General features: G+C 45.9%; 1 protein-coding gene across 1 annotated transcript in view; it reads right to left on the minus strand.

The window, feature by feature from the left end:
- Nucleotides 1–787: 787 nt before the first annotated feature.
- Nucleotides 788–14,290, minus strand: part of LOC138546556 (dynein light chain Tctex-type 5-like) — a 206,665-nt gene continuing 193,162 nt past the window's right edge. The window contains exon 4 of the mRNA XM_069642148.1: nt 788–2,587. Coding sequence (XP_069498249.1) covers nt 2,240–2,587 — 348 coding nt within the window. The 3' untranslated portion in view covers nt 788–2,239. The remainder of the gene's footprint in view (nt 2,588–14,290) is intronic.

Below are 14,290 nucleotides of genomic sequence, written 5' to 3' on the forward strand. Positions count from 1 at the left end.
AACCTTCAAATAACATTTTAAAACTTCTACTTAATAACGTTATTTTTTAAAATTATTGATATGGCTGAAACTTTCAACCTTTCAACATAATATACATAAAATAATAAATCAATTACAATTAAAACATGTTTCAACATTCAGAAATATCACAAAACTATGTTATAGAATTAAAAAAAATATAAAAAGTACAAAAGCAAGCAAGAACAAAACAAGATGGGAAATCACATATTAAGCTCATTTCCCACTATACCAATTATTATAATGCATTAAATCATACATATGTCATCAATACCTTCTGTTTCTAAATTCACTTCGGACAAAAAATGTACAGTTGCGTAGCGTAACCACTTGATTTCGAATGTATATGATAAACTTGGTTCCATAAATCCTTGGCATCCATACAAATCGACGAGTGAAGTAGATTTTTAAAATATTTGAGACGTAACACTCGGTAATGATATGTTCTAAAGTTTCTATTGCTTTCCCACAAAATTGACACATATTTGTTGTCCTGCCTTTGGGATACTAACGTTATATTTACAGAGTCAGTCTGATGGCTCTGAATAAAAGGTGCAATCAATGTTCCACAATAGAAGTGGTGTGGGCTGGGCATAAGGGTCTAAGAAAGTTATGAAGACATTGCATAAACCTGTTAGCAGAATGTGACACCTTGGACACAGAAGCCAGGTGATGATGTATGCAGTCAATTCATCCACTGATTATGTTGTCAAACACATATGTGATGTGTGTGTGGTGAAATAAATAATGAATGTATTAGAACATCTGAGTTTTGGAAATTAATTGCTGTGAAACAAGAGGGTGAACAGAGTGAATTTTGAAGTTGGGACATTTTAGTGGGGAAAATATGATGCATGTCATCTTTTGCAGTGTTTTCCTTTTGCAGTGTTTTCCTTTTGCAGTGTTTTCTAAGTACTTCTTCTGCAATATCTGAGTAAGATGGTGCCTATTTGTATGGTATTTGACATTTTGTATTCACCTAATAATTAATCAATGCATTTTATTGCTGGAATGATCACATAATCCAGAATATGACAGGGTTTTAGATGTCCATATTATAACCAACAACAACAAAACAGTTTAATTGTTGAAATCAGAAATAATGTAAAATTCCAAAGCTGTAAAGTGACTATTGATCACAGTGAAAATCAATGGAAGATCCTGTTCGTTCCTTTTAATATTCCACCGTCCTTCTGTCTCTATGCACTTCATTTTGCATTGTTACAACTGCATGTCTTCTGACTGTTTGTTATGATTGCAGTTTAGTCTAGTTTTGTAATACATCATTGATGATAAATGCGCTTGGAGGACCACCATTTACAGGACCGGTCATTCCATCTTTATTAATGAACTGCCACAGAGCCCACCAAAATGGTGGATGATGTGGTGTACAAGACCACTTTACATTTCATAGGCAGTGAAAACAATTATCGCCCCTCTCCTCACCACACAACCTCCCTTGGACTTCTTCATTTTTAGTCTACCTTTTTAGGAAACAGAGTGGCTCCTGCTCACTCATATCTTGATCCACTGCGTCTCGTAGGGAGCCGGTCCATATTCATCTGTGTACCTCAAAATCCCAGAGCATGACAGCATTGGACCAATACCAGGGGAGTTCCCACTCTGTCCGACTGATGCAGAAGATGTTGGTGGGTAGCATCAACAGCACACTTTCAAGCTAGGTTTCGTAAAAAGACTGATAGTTATTGACAAATCGTCCTGGATAGTAGTGTGGTGGTTATGTCTTGCAACAAGTTCTTGAGGGTCTTTCCTCTTTGCGGGTGTTCCCCTTTATTTAACAAACCCCCACCATGCACCAGTTTCAACCTGTTCACACACCTCTAATGTTTTAGGGGATCAATGATTGTTTTTGTGGCACTGTATGTTTATTGGTTTAAAATGCAATTCACACAAAAAAAAACACTGCCTTCTTTTTGCATGAAAGGATCTTTTGTCTCTAGTAGGCTCCTAAAGTGACAATTCATAAATAGTCTATTATGACGTTTCAACACTAGGCTTCTTAAGTGGCACCTGCAGGTTCCTGCCAGTCACATGATGGCGCAATGGCCTCCATTACATAACATAAAAGAGGATAGAACAGTTTATCACCACTAGACTATTAGTGTCACTCATACAAATTCAATATATTCGGCTCATGATAACATCATAAGAAGTGTCTCTTCTTAAGAGAAGACAATTTTGACAAACTATTGAAAGAACCTTACTCCACATAGACCGCGTAAACCGAAACAACGCAAAACAGTGTGAGATTTACATAGCTGCAGGACGAGAAAGTGTCAGAGTGGGGGTCCCAAAGACATTGACTGGTGACGACAATGTCCTCTGTGTCGCTGCTCCCGATGGTGACGTTACAGATAAGCTTGTACCGAGGAGGCGTGGCCCTTTTGACCAGGCTCTTGATCTCTTCGCACAAGTCTGTGGTGATCCGGGCACATTTGCTGGGATCATAGGAGACGTTGGCAAGCCTGGATGGCAAATACTCTCCGATCAAGCGTTCCACTTCGGCACAGGGGAATTTTTCCTTTGGTATTGCAGAGCTGGCAGGGACCTGTTGCCAAGAGAAAATAACAATATTAACAACCCTTTGGTACACTAATAAGTGATGCAATGCTTTGATCTCCAAACTTTATATGAAGACACCCCTTGAGTAATGTTATGTTATGTTATTTGGCATTTGAATAGCGCTTTATATATCATTGGGGCGACCTCATAGCGCTAGTAGGTTGAACGCCCTCAGAGACTGCAGTCCAGGTCAGTAGAGCAAGTAGAGAGAGTTAGTGTCATCGGGTGCGTGGGTGCACCAGTTATGTGTGCAGCTGGTGTAATTGCCTGATAATAGCCGCATCCTAGCATTAGGTGTGCTGGTTGAGATATCAGTTGAATGTGTGCAGTCTGGTGGGTGGACACCCAGACCGGGTTCTGGTTGCGTTAGGCCTGCAGGACGCTTATGTGAGCAGCAAGGCTGGTTTGTCATGGGATATAGCTGCATTTTATTAGAATGATGATGTGGTCATGGGGTGGTATTCGTATGTGAGCAGCTAGACCAAATTTATCAAGGGGTATAGCTGTACTCTAATTGAGTGATGGTGTAGAGAGTAAGCGTAGTGATGTGATATGATGGTTCATGCATAAAGCGCCTAAGCATAAGGGACTTCGAAGCAAGTGGTGAGGTACGGACATTGGGGACATGCCAGGAACAGTACATGAGGACCGGAGGGGCTGGGTACACATCGCGGTGGGTCGTGGTGGGGCCGAACAGTAAGAATGCGGGGGCCAGAGGTACGGAGACATTACGGGAACAGAGGGGCTGGGTATACAGCGACAAAGGGTAACTGGAGGGCTGGGCAGGCAGTCACTACGTGGGACACAAGAGGTGCATGGTGTACAGCGATATCATTACGGGACCAGAGGGGCTGGGTATACCGCGACATAAGGGGACTAGAGGGGCTGGGCAGGCAGTCACTATGTGGGACACGAGAGGGGCATGGTGTACAGTGATATCATTACGGGACCAGAGGGGCTGGGTATACCGCGACATAAGGGGACTAGAGGGGCTGGGCAGGCAGTCACTATGTGGGACACGAGAGGGGCATGGGTGTACAGCGATATCATTACGGGACCAGAGGGGCTGGGTATACCGCGACATAAGGGGACTAGAGGGGCTGGGCGGGCAGTCACTATGTGGGACACGAGAGGGGCATGGGTGTACAGCGATATCATTACGGGACCAGAGGGGCTGGGTATACCGCGACATAAGGAGACTAGAGGGGCTGGGCGGGCAGTCACTATGTGGGACACGAGAGGGGCATGGGTGTACAGCGATATCATTACGGGACCAGAGGGGCTGGGTATACCGCGACATAAGGGGACTAGAGGGGCTGGGCAGGCAGTCACTATGTGGGACACGAGAGGGGCATGGGTGTACAGCGATATCATTACGGGACCAGAGGGGCTGGGTATACCGCGACATAAGGGGGCTAGAGGGGCTGGGCAGGCAGTCACTACGTGGGACACGAGAGGTGCATGGTGTACAGCGATATCATTACGGGACCAGAGGGGCTGGGTATACCGCGACATAAGGGGACTAGAGGGGCTGGGCAGGCAGTCACTACGTGGGACACGAGAGGTGCATGGTGTACAGCGATATCATTACGGGACCAGAGGGGCTGGGTATACCGCGACATAAGGGGACTAGAGGGGCTGGGCAGGCAGTCACTACGTGGGACACGAGAGGTGCATGGTGTACAGCGATATCATTACGGGACCAGAGGGGCTGGGTATACCGCGACATAAGGGGGCTAGAGGGCTGGGCAGGCAGTCACTATGTGGGACACGAGAGGGGCATGGTGTACAGTGATATCATTACAGGACCAGAGGGGCTGGGTATACCGCGACATAAGGGGGCTAGAGGGGCTGGGCAGGCAGTCACTATGTGGGACACGAGAGGGGCATGGGTGTACAGCGATATCATTACGGGACCAGAGGGGCTGGGTATACCGCGACATAAGGGGACTAGAGGGGCTGGGCAGGCAGTCACTATGTGGGACACGAGAGGGGCATGGGTGTACAGCGATATCATTACGGGACCAGAGGGGCTGGGTATACCGCGACATAAGGGGACTAGAGGGGCTGGGCAGGCAGTCACTATGTGGGACACGAGAGGGGCATGGTGTACAGCGATATCATTACGGGACCAGAGGGGCTCGGTATACCGCGACATAAGGGGGCTAGGGGGGCTGGGCAGGCAGTCACTATGTGGGACACGAGAGGGGCATGGTGTACAGCGATATCATTACGGGACCAGAGGGGCTGGGTATACCGCCACCTAAGGGGACTAGAGGGGCTGGGCAGGCAGTCACTATGTGGGACACGAGAGGGGCATGGGTGTACAGCGATATCATTACGGGACCAGAGGGGCTGGGTATACCCCGACATAAGGGGGCTAGAGGGGCTGTGCAGGCAGTCACTATGTGGGACACGAGAGGGGCATGGGTGTACAGCGATATCATTACGGGACCAGAGGGGCTGGGCATACCGCGACATAAGGGGACTAGAGGGGCTGGGCAGGCAGTCACTATGTGGGACACGAGAGGGGCAATGGGTGTACAGCGATATCATTACGGGACCAGAGGGGCTGGGTATACCGCGACATGAGGGGACTAGAGGGGCTGGGCAGGCAGTCACTATGTGGGACACGAGAGGGGCATGGTGTACAGCGATATCATTACGGGACCAGAGGGGCTGGGTATACCGCGACATAAGGGGGCTAGAGGGGCTGGGCAGGCAGTCACTATGTGGGACACGAGAGGGGCATGGTGTACAGCGATGATATTACGGGACCAGAGGGGCTGGGTATACCGCGACATAAGGGGGCTAGAGGGGCTGGGCAGGCAGTCACTATGTGGGACACGAGAGGGGCATGGTGTACAGCGATATCATTACGGGACCAGAGGGGCTGGGTATACCGCGACATAAGGGGGCTAGAGGGGCTGGGCAGGCAGTCACTATGTGGGACACGAGAGGGGCATGGGTGTACAGCGATATCATTACGGGACCAGAGGGGCTGGGTATACCGCGACATAAGGGGGCTAGAGGGGCTGGGCAGGCAGTCACTATGTGGGACACGAGAGGGGCATGGGTGTACAGCGATATCATTACGGGACCAGAGGGGCTGGGTATACCGCGACATAAGGGGACTAGAGGGGCTGGGCAGGCAGTCACTATGTGGGACACGAGAGGGGCATGGGTGTACAGCGATATCATTACGGGACCAGAGGGGCTGGGTATACCCCGACATAAGGGGGCTAGAGGGGCTGTGCAGGCAGTCACTATGTGGGACACGAGAGGGGCATGGGTGTACAGCGATATCATTACGGGACCAGAGGGGCTGGGCATACCGCGACATAAGGGGACTAGAGGGGCTGGGCAGGCAGTCACTATGTGGGACACGAGAGGGGCAATGGGTGTACAGCGATATCATTACGGGACCAGAGGGGCTGGGTATACCGCGACATGAGGGGACTAGAGGGGCTGGGCAGGCAGTCACTATGTGGGACACGAGAGGGGCATGGTGTACAGCGATATCATTACGGGACCAGAGGGGCTGGGTATACCGCGACATAAGGGGGCTAGAGGGGCTGGGCAGGCAGTCACTATGTGGGACACGAGAGGGGCATGGTGTACAGCGATGATATTACGGGACCAGAGGGGCTGGGTATACCGCGACATAAGGGGGCTAGAGGGGCTGGGCAGGCAGTCACTATGTGGGACACGAGAGGGGCATGGTGTACAGCGATATCATTACGGGACCAGAGGGGCTGGGTATACCGCGACATAAGGGGGCTAGAGGGGCTGGGCAGGCAGTCACTATGTGGGACACGAGAGGGGCATGGGTGTACAGCGATATCATTACGGGACCAGAGGGGCTGGGTATACCGCGACATAAGGGGGCTAGAGGGGCTGGGCAGGCAGTCACTATGTGGGACACGAGAGGGGCATGGGTGTACAGCGATATCATTACGGGACCAGAGGGGCTGGGTATACCGCGACATAAGGGGACTAGAGGGGCTGGGCAGGCAGTCACTATGTGGGACACGAGAGGGGCATGGGTGTACAGCGATATCATTACGGGACCAGAGGGGCTGGGTATACCGCGACATAAGGGGACTAGAGGGGCTGGGCAGGCAGTCACTATGTGGGACACGAGAGGGGCATGGGTGTACAGCGATATCATTACGGGACCAGAGGGGCTGGGTATACCGTGACATAAGGGGGCTAGAGGGGCTGGGCAGGCAGTCACTATGTGGGACACGAGAGGGGCATGGGTGTACAGCGATATCATTACGGGACCAGAGGGGCTGGGTATACCGCGACATAAGGGGGCTAGAGGGGCTGGGCAGGCAGTCACTATGTGGGACATGAGAGGGGCATGGGTGTACAGCGATGAGTACAAAATAATGGTTGGTCACTGCAAATGCTCGGACTGCTCATTAATGTCGGCCCCTGTCCTCATGTTTCAAAGAGCTTTGTGCTCCCCTGGAAATCTCATACCCCTTTAGGGGGAAGCATAAGAATTGAAAAACCACTGCTTTTTGCCTCCAAACCACAGTATAACTAATAGTGATAAAGTAAACAATCCGAACGATAAGGAGATGGGGGTTGATACGAGCATAGACAGTAGCACGACCTCTTGCTGTTGTACTTAGTACCCATATTAATTCTGAAGAGAAATATAGTTAGACAGTGCATTGCTCTAACCCAAGTGCATGTGTATTATCACAAGCATGAGGAAGTCAACGAGGATTGTAGAGTTACATCTGTGCATATGATATGATTGTTTATTTATAAAACGCTTAATACCCAGAGGTGTCTAAGCGCGGACCCGGGGTCGAGCCTGTGTTGCTCAGTGTTGTCTTGCTTCCGAGGCGAGCACATTGCCCCTGAGCTATCCGTTGTTACCAAATATTCCATATTCTGTAATAACACCATACAGGAAACTGCACACCAGCAGCTGATTCATTCATTTGTTCAGACTCTGACATTGTGCATTGTCTTGTGAAAAGCAAAACCATTTGAATCTTTTCAACAGTATTCAAACTTAAAGAAAGGTGTATTTGTTTAGGTTTGCAATATGAAACACTACGTCCCGCAATTAAATGGGTACTGGTGTCCAATCAAATTTTTAAAAAAAACATCTTTGACATTATTTTATAAACCTAATATTTTAAAAGATTGATTGGTGATTAATACGCCCCTATGTAATGGTTTCCACACTTTCTTTTAAAAGACCACTTGCAATAACTAGATATTTGCTGTCAGAATGAATAACGCTCATAAAAATTGTAGGTGAATTACTATGTTAGGACAGTTCTTTATAACATTCGTTTTTCCCCCCCAGGACCTAACAGTAGGGGTTTCCCTCCCGTTAATCCCGTCTATCAGCAAGTGCTTCCTCCCAGGTTCTGATAATGTGACCCTCCAGCTCCGACTCACCCCCTGTGCTGATGTTAATGACTTTTTTAACACACCCTTACTAGCAAGTATTTCTTCTCCCTTGCTTAGGTATGGCAAGGGGGAAGGCTGTATTTTTGTAACCCACCACCCCGCCGCCATGGGACAAGTTATCCTCTATTTTCACCCTCTGTGTTTGGTCGTTCCCCAGTGTTTGAGATGTACCCCTCTGTGGGCTCTCTAGATTTGATCATTCTCTGTACTTGGCCCCTGCCATTGTCTGAGATATAGTCCTGAACAAGCTTTTGGTTCCTATTCCTGTTATGTGTGTGGTATTGTGAAATATAACGCTCAGGCTTTTTGCTATGTTCTCTGCCAGAGGATGAGAAATAGTCATCAGCAGGCACTTGGGTCTCCCTCTTAAAATTCGCCTTCTGATGTCTCTTAGGGCCTCCTGTCTCCCTGGATCTGGCTATCTTCCTGTGTCTTCTTCTTTCACTCTCCTCTCCCAATTCAGCGACCCTGAAGTCTCAGCACGGGGTTCTGTTACATGGCTTTCTATTACTTTAGTTATCCATTATAACCTCTAATAGGCTTTTCCATTTATTCTTAGATTCATTGTACTGGGATTGGGTATTCCCCATTTTTATTGTGGCCCTAGCCAGTGTTGTCCTTCATCTATTAAGAGTTCTTAGTTGCAGTGACTTCATTGTCACCTAGGAGTCTTTACAAGGAACGCCTCTATTTCCACAATTTAATGTTAGACCTGAAAAAATCGCATTCGAACTTGGCCATAAAAGTGAAGTTATGCTGTTTTTATCATCTAGTGAAGTTCTGTCCAATTGTAATCTAGGCCAAATCCAATTTTACCAGCAAGAAGTAAAACTGTCAAATACCTGTTTTAATGAGCGAGTCACCTTGTCGCTGTCACATTACCACGGCCTGTGTCACTGTGGGAGCAACGGGGAATCATGAGAGTGGGGCGGGCCAAGTAATGGGGGATGCTAGAGAAGTCGACCACAAAGGTTTTTTGCGGAAGAAGGAAATAGAAGTGAAGGGGCGTCCCCCATGAATGTAAATAAAACAAGGGCACTGGGTTGTCCCAAATGAAAGGAGCCATCTGCAAAAGGGAGGACAGAGTTTCTCCGCTACCGTGGTCACAGTGGTTTTGCCGCATGGCAGGCTTGTAGCTGAATCCTAGACAAAATATAAAAGGTTTGCTGGTTAAGCCCAGGGCACAGAGATACAGGAAAAGGGGGAGGCATGAAGGGGCCATTGGGGCAAGAAGCGGCATCAGGGCTAAAGCATGTGCTGCATAAGATTATGCATGGTACCATGGTCCCAACCTAATTAAACAGAATGTTTACAAATTTGAAATTCAAATAAACATTGTCTACTCATTCTGATTACGTTAGACATTTTCTCTGTTAGCATTAACATACCTCAACTCTCAAGCATTCTTTGGTCAAGGGACTTAATACAAGAATTAAAGCGCATGCAGAAGCTGTTAGTACTGTGGTGAATCCTGCAGAGTCATCAATGATTCCCTGGTGGTAGTCTCCTCCCACATGTCCAGGGAAAGGCAGCCTCTGCCTGCTCCTGACCCTGGGGGTGGTGTCAGGAGGGAGGATCATGTGGGAAGGGATGAATATCAGGAGGAAGTGATAATTCCAATAGGAGAGACGCTGTATTCCCCTCTTTCCTGTAAAGTGGAAACTCTAATTCCAGAGTTTCTGATGGCATTTTGTCAGTATTCAGAACTCCACTTCTACCTATCAGAACTCTATGTACTGTATTTACTCTTCATAGGTACCTAACACCTCTAAAACACATTTAACATCTTATGTTTATGATGGTTGTTATTTAAATAAAAGTGTCCAACAATGCAGTTTAAAACAGTCTAAAAAACCTTGGGCCTTCAAGTCACAAAAAAGCCTCAAGTACTGAGACGAAGAAGAGGAGCAAGGAGTCAATATAGAATGAAAGTGACACCAAGTACAAAGTGCGGTCTAGTGGTCAAGTTCACAATCAGCTGCACGGGGCATTTAAACCTGAAGATCACCTGCTAGTAAGGAGTAGAGAAGAGAAGAGCTGCAAAGAGCGCTGAGCAGGAAGCAAACCCATACGCAGAGACAGCTTCACAGAGACAAGCCATGAAGAAAGAAGAAGATGCTTATCAGCAACTGACTGGAGGCATAGAAGACCAGAAGAGAAAAACTCTGATAAAGCTATAACGGGTGCTCTGGGGGAACCGCTAAACGTAAGGAGTTCACCGCGGGACTGTTGAAGACGCAGTCCTGCAGATAGGCATCAGTTCCACCGGCGAAACAGTGAAAAGCTGATGCAGGAACCGGAGAGGACTCTGCCTGACAGGGGAAGCCTGCCCAACGAAAACTCTTCACTGCAGCTGCATGTTACACCAGTGAGTTAACCCAGAATAGGCGGGGGCCCCGGGACATGCCAAAAAATTATGAACATTTGGGGCATTATATGGAATACCGACCAAGTAGAATTAAAGGGCAAAAAGGGTACAATTCTCCTTATTTGAGATGTCAATTTGTGGAAACTTGGAACCCGCATCATCATAAGCCAAGAGACACTAAAGATGAAACACAAGGGTAAAAGCTGTACAATTCTCCTTATATGAAATGTCAATTTTGGAAAACTTGGAACAAGCATTGTATTAGGACATTGGACATTGTATAAAAGACCTAGTGAAAGATACGCATCAGGCAGTGAGCCCTTTTTGGAAAGAGATAACTGGCAGGGGAGTACACCAGGGGATCCGCGAGAATCAGAAGGGGCTAATTCCCGGCAGGAGATTATACCAGGAAGTTATCATTTTGAACAGTTGTGTGAAAGAGAAACATTATCATTTGAAGCAATTGCTGAAGTTAATCAGGTTTGCCATCCTGATAAAAAGTGTTCTACGGAAAAGACATTTGTTGTGCCAGCTTGAGAAAAGTGTTCTAAGATAGAGACATTTGTTGTGCCAATATGAGGAAAGTATTTTGTAAAAGAGACATTTTCATTGACTCGAACATTGTTTGAACATAACACTTTCAACAGTTTTCGTGAATTAGTTCAGGGGAAGGGAACCAACCCCTGGACATAAGAATTGCTTTTTTGGAATTATATCTTTGAACTTTTAAACCCTTTTGTTGCGTTGGAAACAGAGCCATTTACCTTGCACCTTTTGATTGTGTATGTTAGTGTGAGGGTCAGGTATATTCTGGACACAAGGTCAGCTTGCTTTAGTTTTAGGCAGGGACACTCTCATTAGGACAGGGACCAATAGGCCATCATCCAAATCCTTTTTATTTGAATAAAAATGGCGAATATGGAAAACGTTTCAACTTTGTGCCTGCCTCTCAATTCTGACCCCTCACAGTATTAAGATTCTGATTGTTGGTGAAAGACATTTTAGTTGTAAGTGATTCTAAAATTATGGTCAGGATAATGTTCTGATCTAATGGTTCACTGTCGGATGCTTTTTGCGGACATTGTGCCCCTATGCGCAGGCCTAACACACCATTAGCCAGGTAGTTCATACGCGAATTCCAGCAACTCTAGACCTCCATAAGCTTCTATTAAAGAACGTGAAAAAGAAATATGCCACTGAAGATTAAGATATTAACCTGGCATATCTACCATCATCCAAAAGAGCCATCTATCTCAGCTCATAATAAAACTTCTTGGGATGAATATCCAATGCCACTAAACTGCAAAAATAGTCTCTTCAACTTATATTTCCAGCAAAATTCCACTCATTCATGCACACCTTGCCTTAAAGAAAAACCGAAACACAATCTGCTCTGCCATTCGCCAAACCAAAGACTTTGATCTCTTTTCCTTCCTTTACAGGAGACCCTCTCCTGTAACATCTTAAAGAGACTTGTGCCTTAGAGTGAACCTCGTAGCCCCAGTCCTCCACAGAGATTGCAAACCATTCTGGTCTTTCTTTCCATTGCTACCCCTTTTCTTACTGCCATTTAGTGGACATGACTTTTCCAATGGCTCTAAAAATTCCAAATCCAGGTCTAGAAATGCTATGCATAATGAAGCTCATAAAGAGTTCTATACAACACCAGCTACTGTCCACTGAGTTACTGAGACATTCGGGCTCATTACAAGTTTGCTGGTATCCCACCGGTAATTGAAGCAGGATAAAAGCAAACTGCCCCTATCGTTTGCGTCGCCTGATAGCCTGGTATTACCGAGATATTACAAGCAGCAGAAAGGGTGGTAAGTTCCCATTCCATAGAGTCCCATTGGATGTTAATGGATGGGATTGCCGGTGATTCCAGAATGTATTTGCCAGTAGGGTTCTGATTACCCGCAGGCTTGTCCTGCCGGTAGATCACTGCCCCTACTGCACTCTGGAGTTTCCCCAGACTGGAAACAATGCTGGTGTCGGAATTACATGTATTCTTTCTGGCATTTCCCCCCGGACCAGGGAATTTATAACAAGCCCAATTATATCATGTCATGGTAATAAAGATTACAACTGCACCAATCACAATGTAGGAGTGTTATGACGATGATGCTTGTCCAGATAGTGGCACATTATGCCTCTGCACGATTTAAACTAGACCATGGTCTATGGAGGAAATGGAAAAGGGAGAAGTTGAGAGGATAAAAGAAGTGGGACTGAAACAGAGGTGACAAGACCTAGGGAGAAAGAATATGATGGTGTTAGCTGGGGAGGATGTACGATCGTTGGTAATGCAGCAATGTTAACCTGGAAAAGAGGGAATTAAACTCGCCTATGATGTACATCAGTTTGTAGTACATGCTAGAATTAGCTGACGTGTGTCTGTGTGGTGGATCGGAGATGTGAGTGTGGAGGCTTTTTCCTGCGACAACAGTTCTGGACTTCCCTTGCTGTAAGCAAGAAGGATAGCTGGGGGTGCCAATCCAAATGACAGAGCTAGCAATGTAAAGGTAAATCCAAGGAACAGAGAGGGAAGGGAAGAAGGGATAATTTCAGTCTTCTAAGAGCCATATCTGCTTTACCACGTGACGTAGGATGAGATTGGTTGATCGATGTTAGGTGCTACAATTGTTAGGGGAGTCGCTGGGAGAAGGGTATTCAATCTTAGTGACATATTTGTTTCGAGACTTTAGTGATGCTAAACATTTGTTTCAAAACAATCACTATAAACCATCCATCTACAGCCAGACCCTGATCTCATTTTCCAGGAAAGGAAATAACCAGGAAATATAAATAAATAAACTAAACCACTATTATATAATACAGAGAAATGAGCAGCATGTCCACAGCTACTTGGGAGATGTAGACATACGTGTTCAATTTGAGTTTATGTAAAAATAGTACATCGACAGCAAAGCAAAGGCATTCCTTCTGTGCCATCTACCAATATGCAACAATTGCTGCTACTCGCATTACTAGACCTAAGTCTTGCAGTACCTTTAGTTGTCAGAAGTTAAATTGACGTGCAAACGAGCCCAAAGTTTAAAAAAACTAGTTTAGTTACACTCCCCCATGCTGGCAGTTGAGAGCATTAACCACACTCCGTTTTGGTGCCATGCTTCCCTATCCAATCACTGTAATGAGTAGTTTCTTTGTTAGTAGTTTGCATGTGCATTTTTGGTTGGAAGCGACCAGATACATAGACATGTATATGTATGTATGTATGTATATATTTTTTATAAAGCGCCGGTAGCCCGAGGGCATCAGGGCGCTTGAACATTACAACATAGAAGAGAAGAAAGCAGGCATAAAGAGACGCAAAACGTCATATATGTGTATGTGGCTGTAGGAGAGTAGACGGGTGGGGGGAGATTCCATGGGGAAAAACAATGACTGGTCGAATTCATATTGACCAAAAGTGCACAAACTACTTACTTTTAAACAGCAGTCTACAAAAACACATAGAACCTCCAATCACTTGCAATCCATACCTCTGCCTTATTATACAACTGAGCCGAGCTGTTGTGTCCCTTAGAGGTCAAAATGGGTTGCCCACACTGTATACAATATAGAAGAAAACAGATCAAATTCACATTTAAATGGGAAAAGGGAGGTGTAACACACAGGAACTATACCATTAAAAAAAATATTTTTATTATAGAAAACATCAATCTCATTAAAAAAACTGTGTTAAATCATACACAGATTAAGGAACAACCCTAAAACCAGGTTATCAAAAGCAGGACGATCACATACACAACATCCAAGTAAAATGAAAAAACCATACCACATTAACTAAAAAAAGTTTAACATACAAACATCAGTGCAAAATTCATTTGTTGCATATTATGTATAACCCAACATGTT

The sequence above is a fragment of the Ambystoma mexicanum genome, chromosome 1q (genome assembly GCF_040938575.1).
Source record: "Ambystoma mexicanum isolate Mex_15411 chromosome 1q, UKY_AmexF1_1, whole genome shotgun sequence".
In the NCBI taxonomy this organism is placed as follows: domain Eukaryota; kingdom Metazoa; phylum Chordata; class Amphibia; order Caudata; family Ambystomatidae; genus Ambystoma; species Ambystoma mexicanum.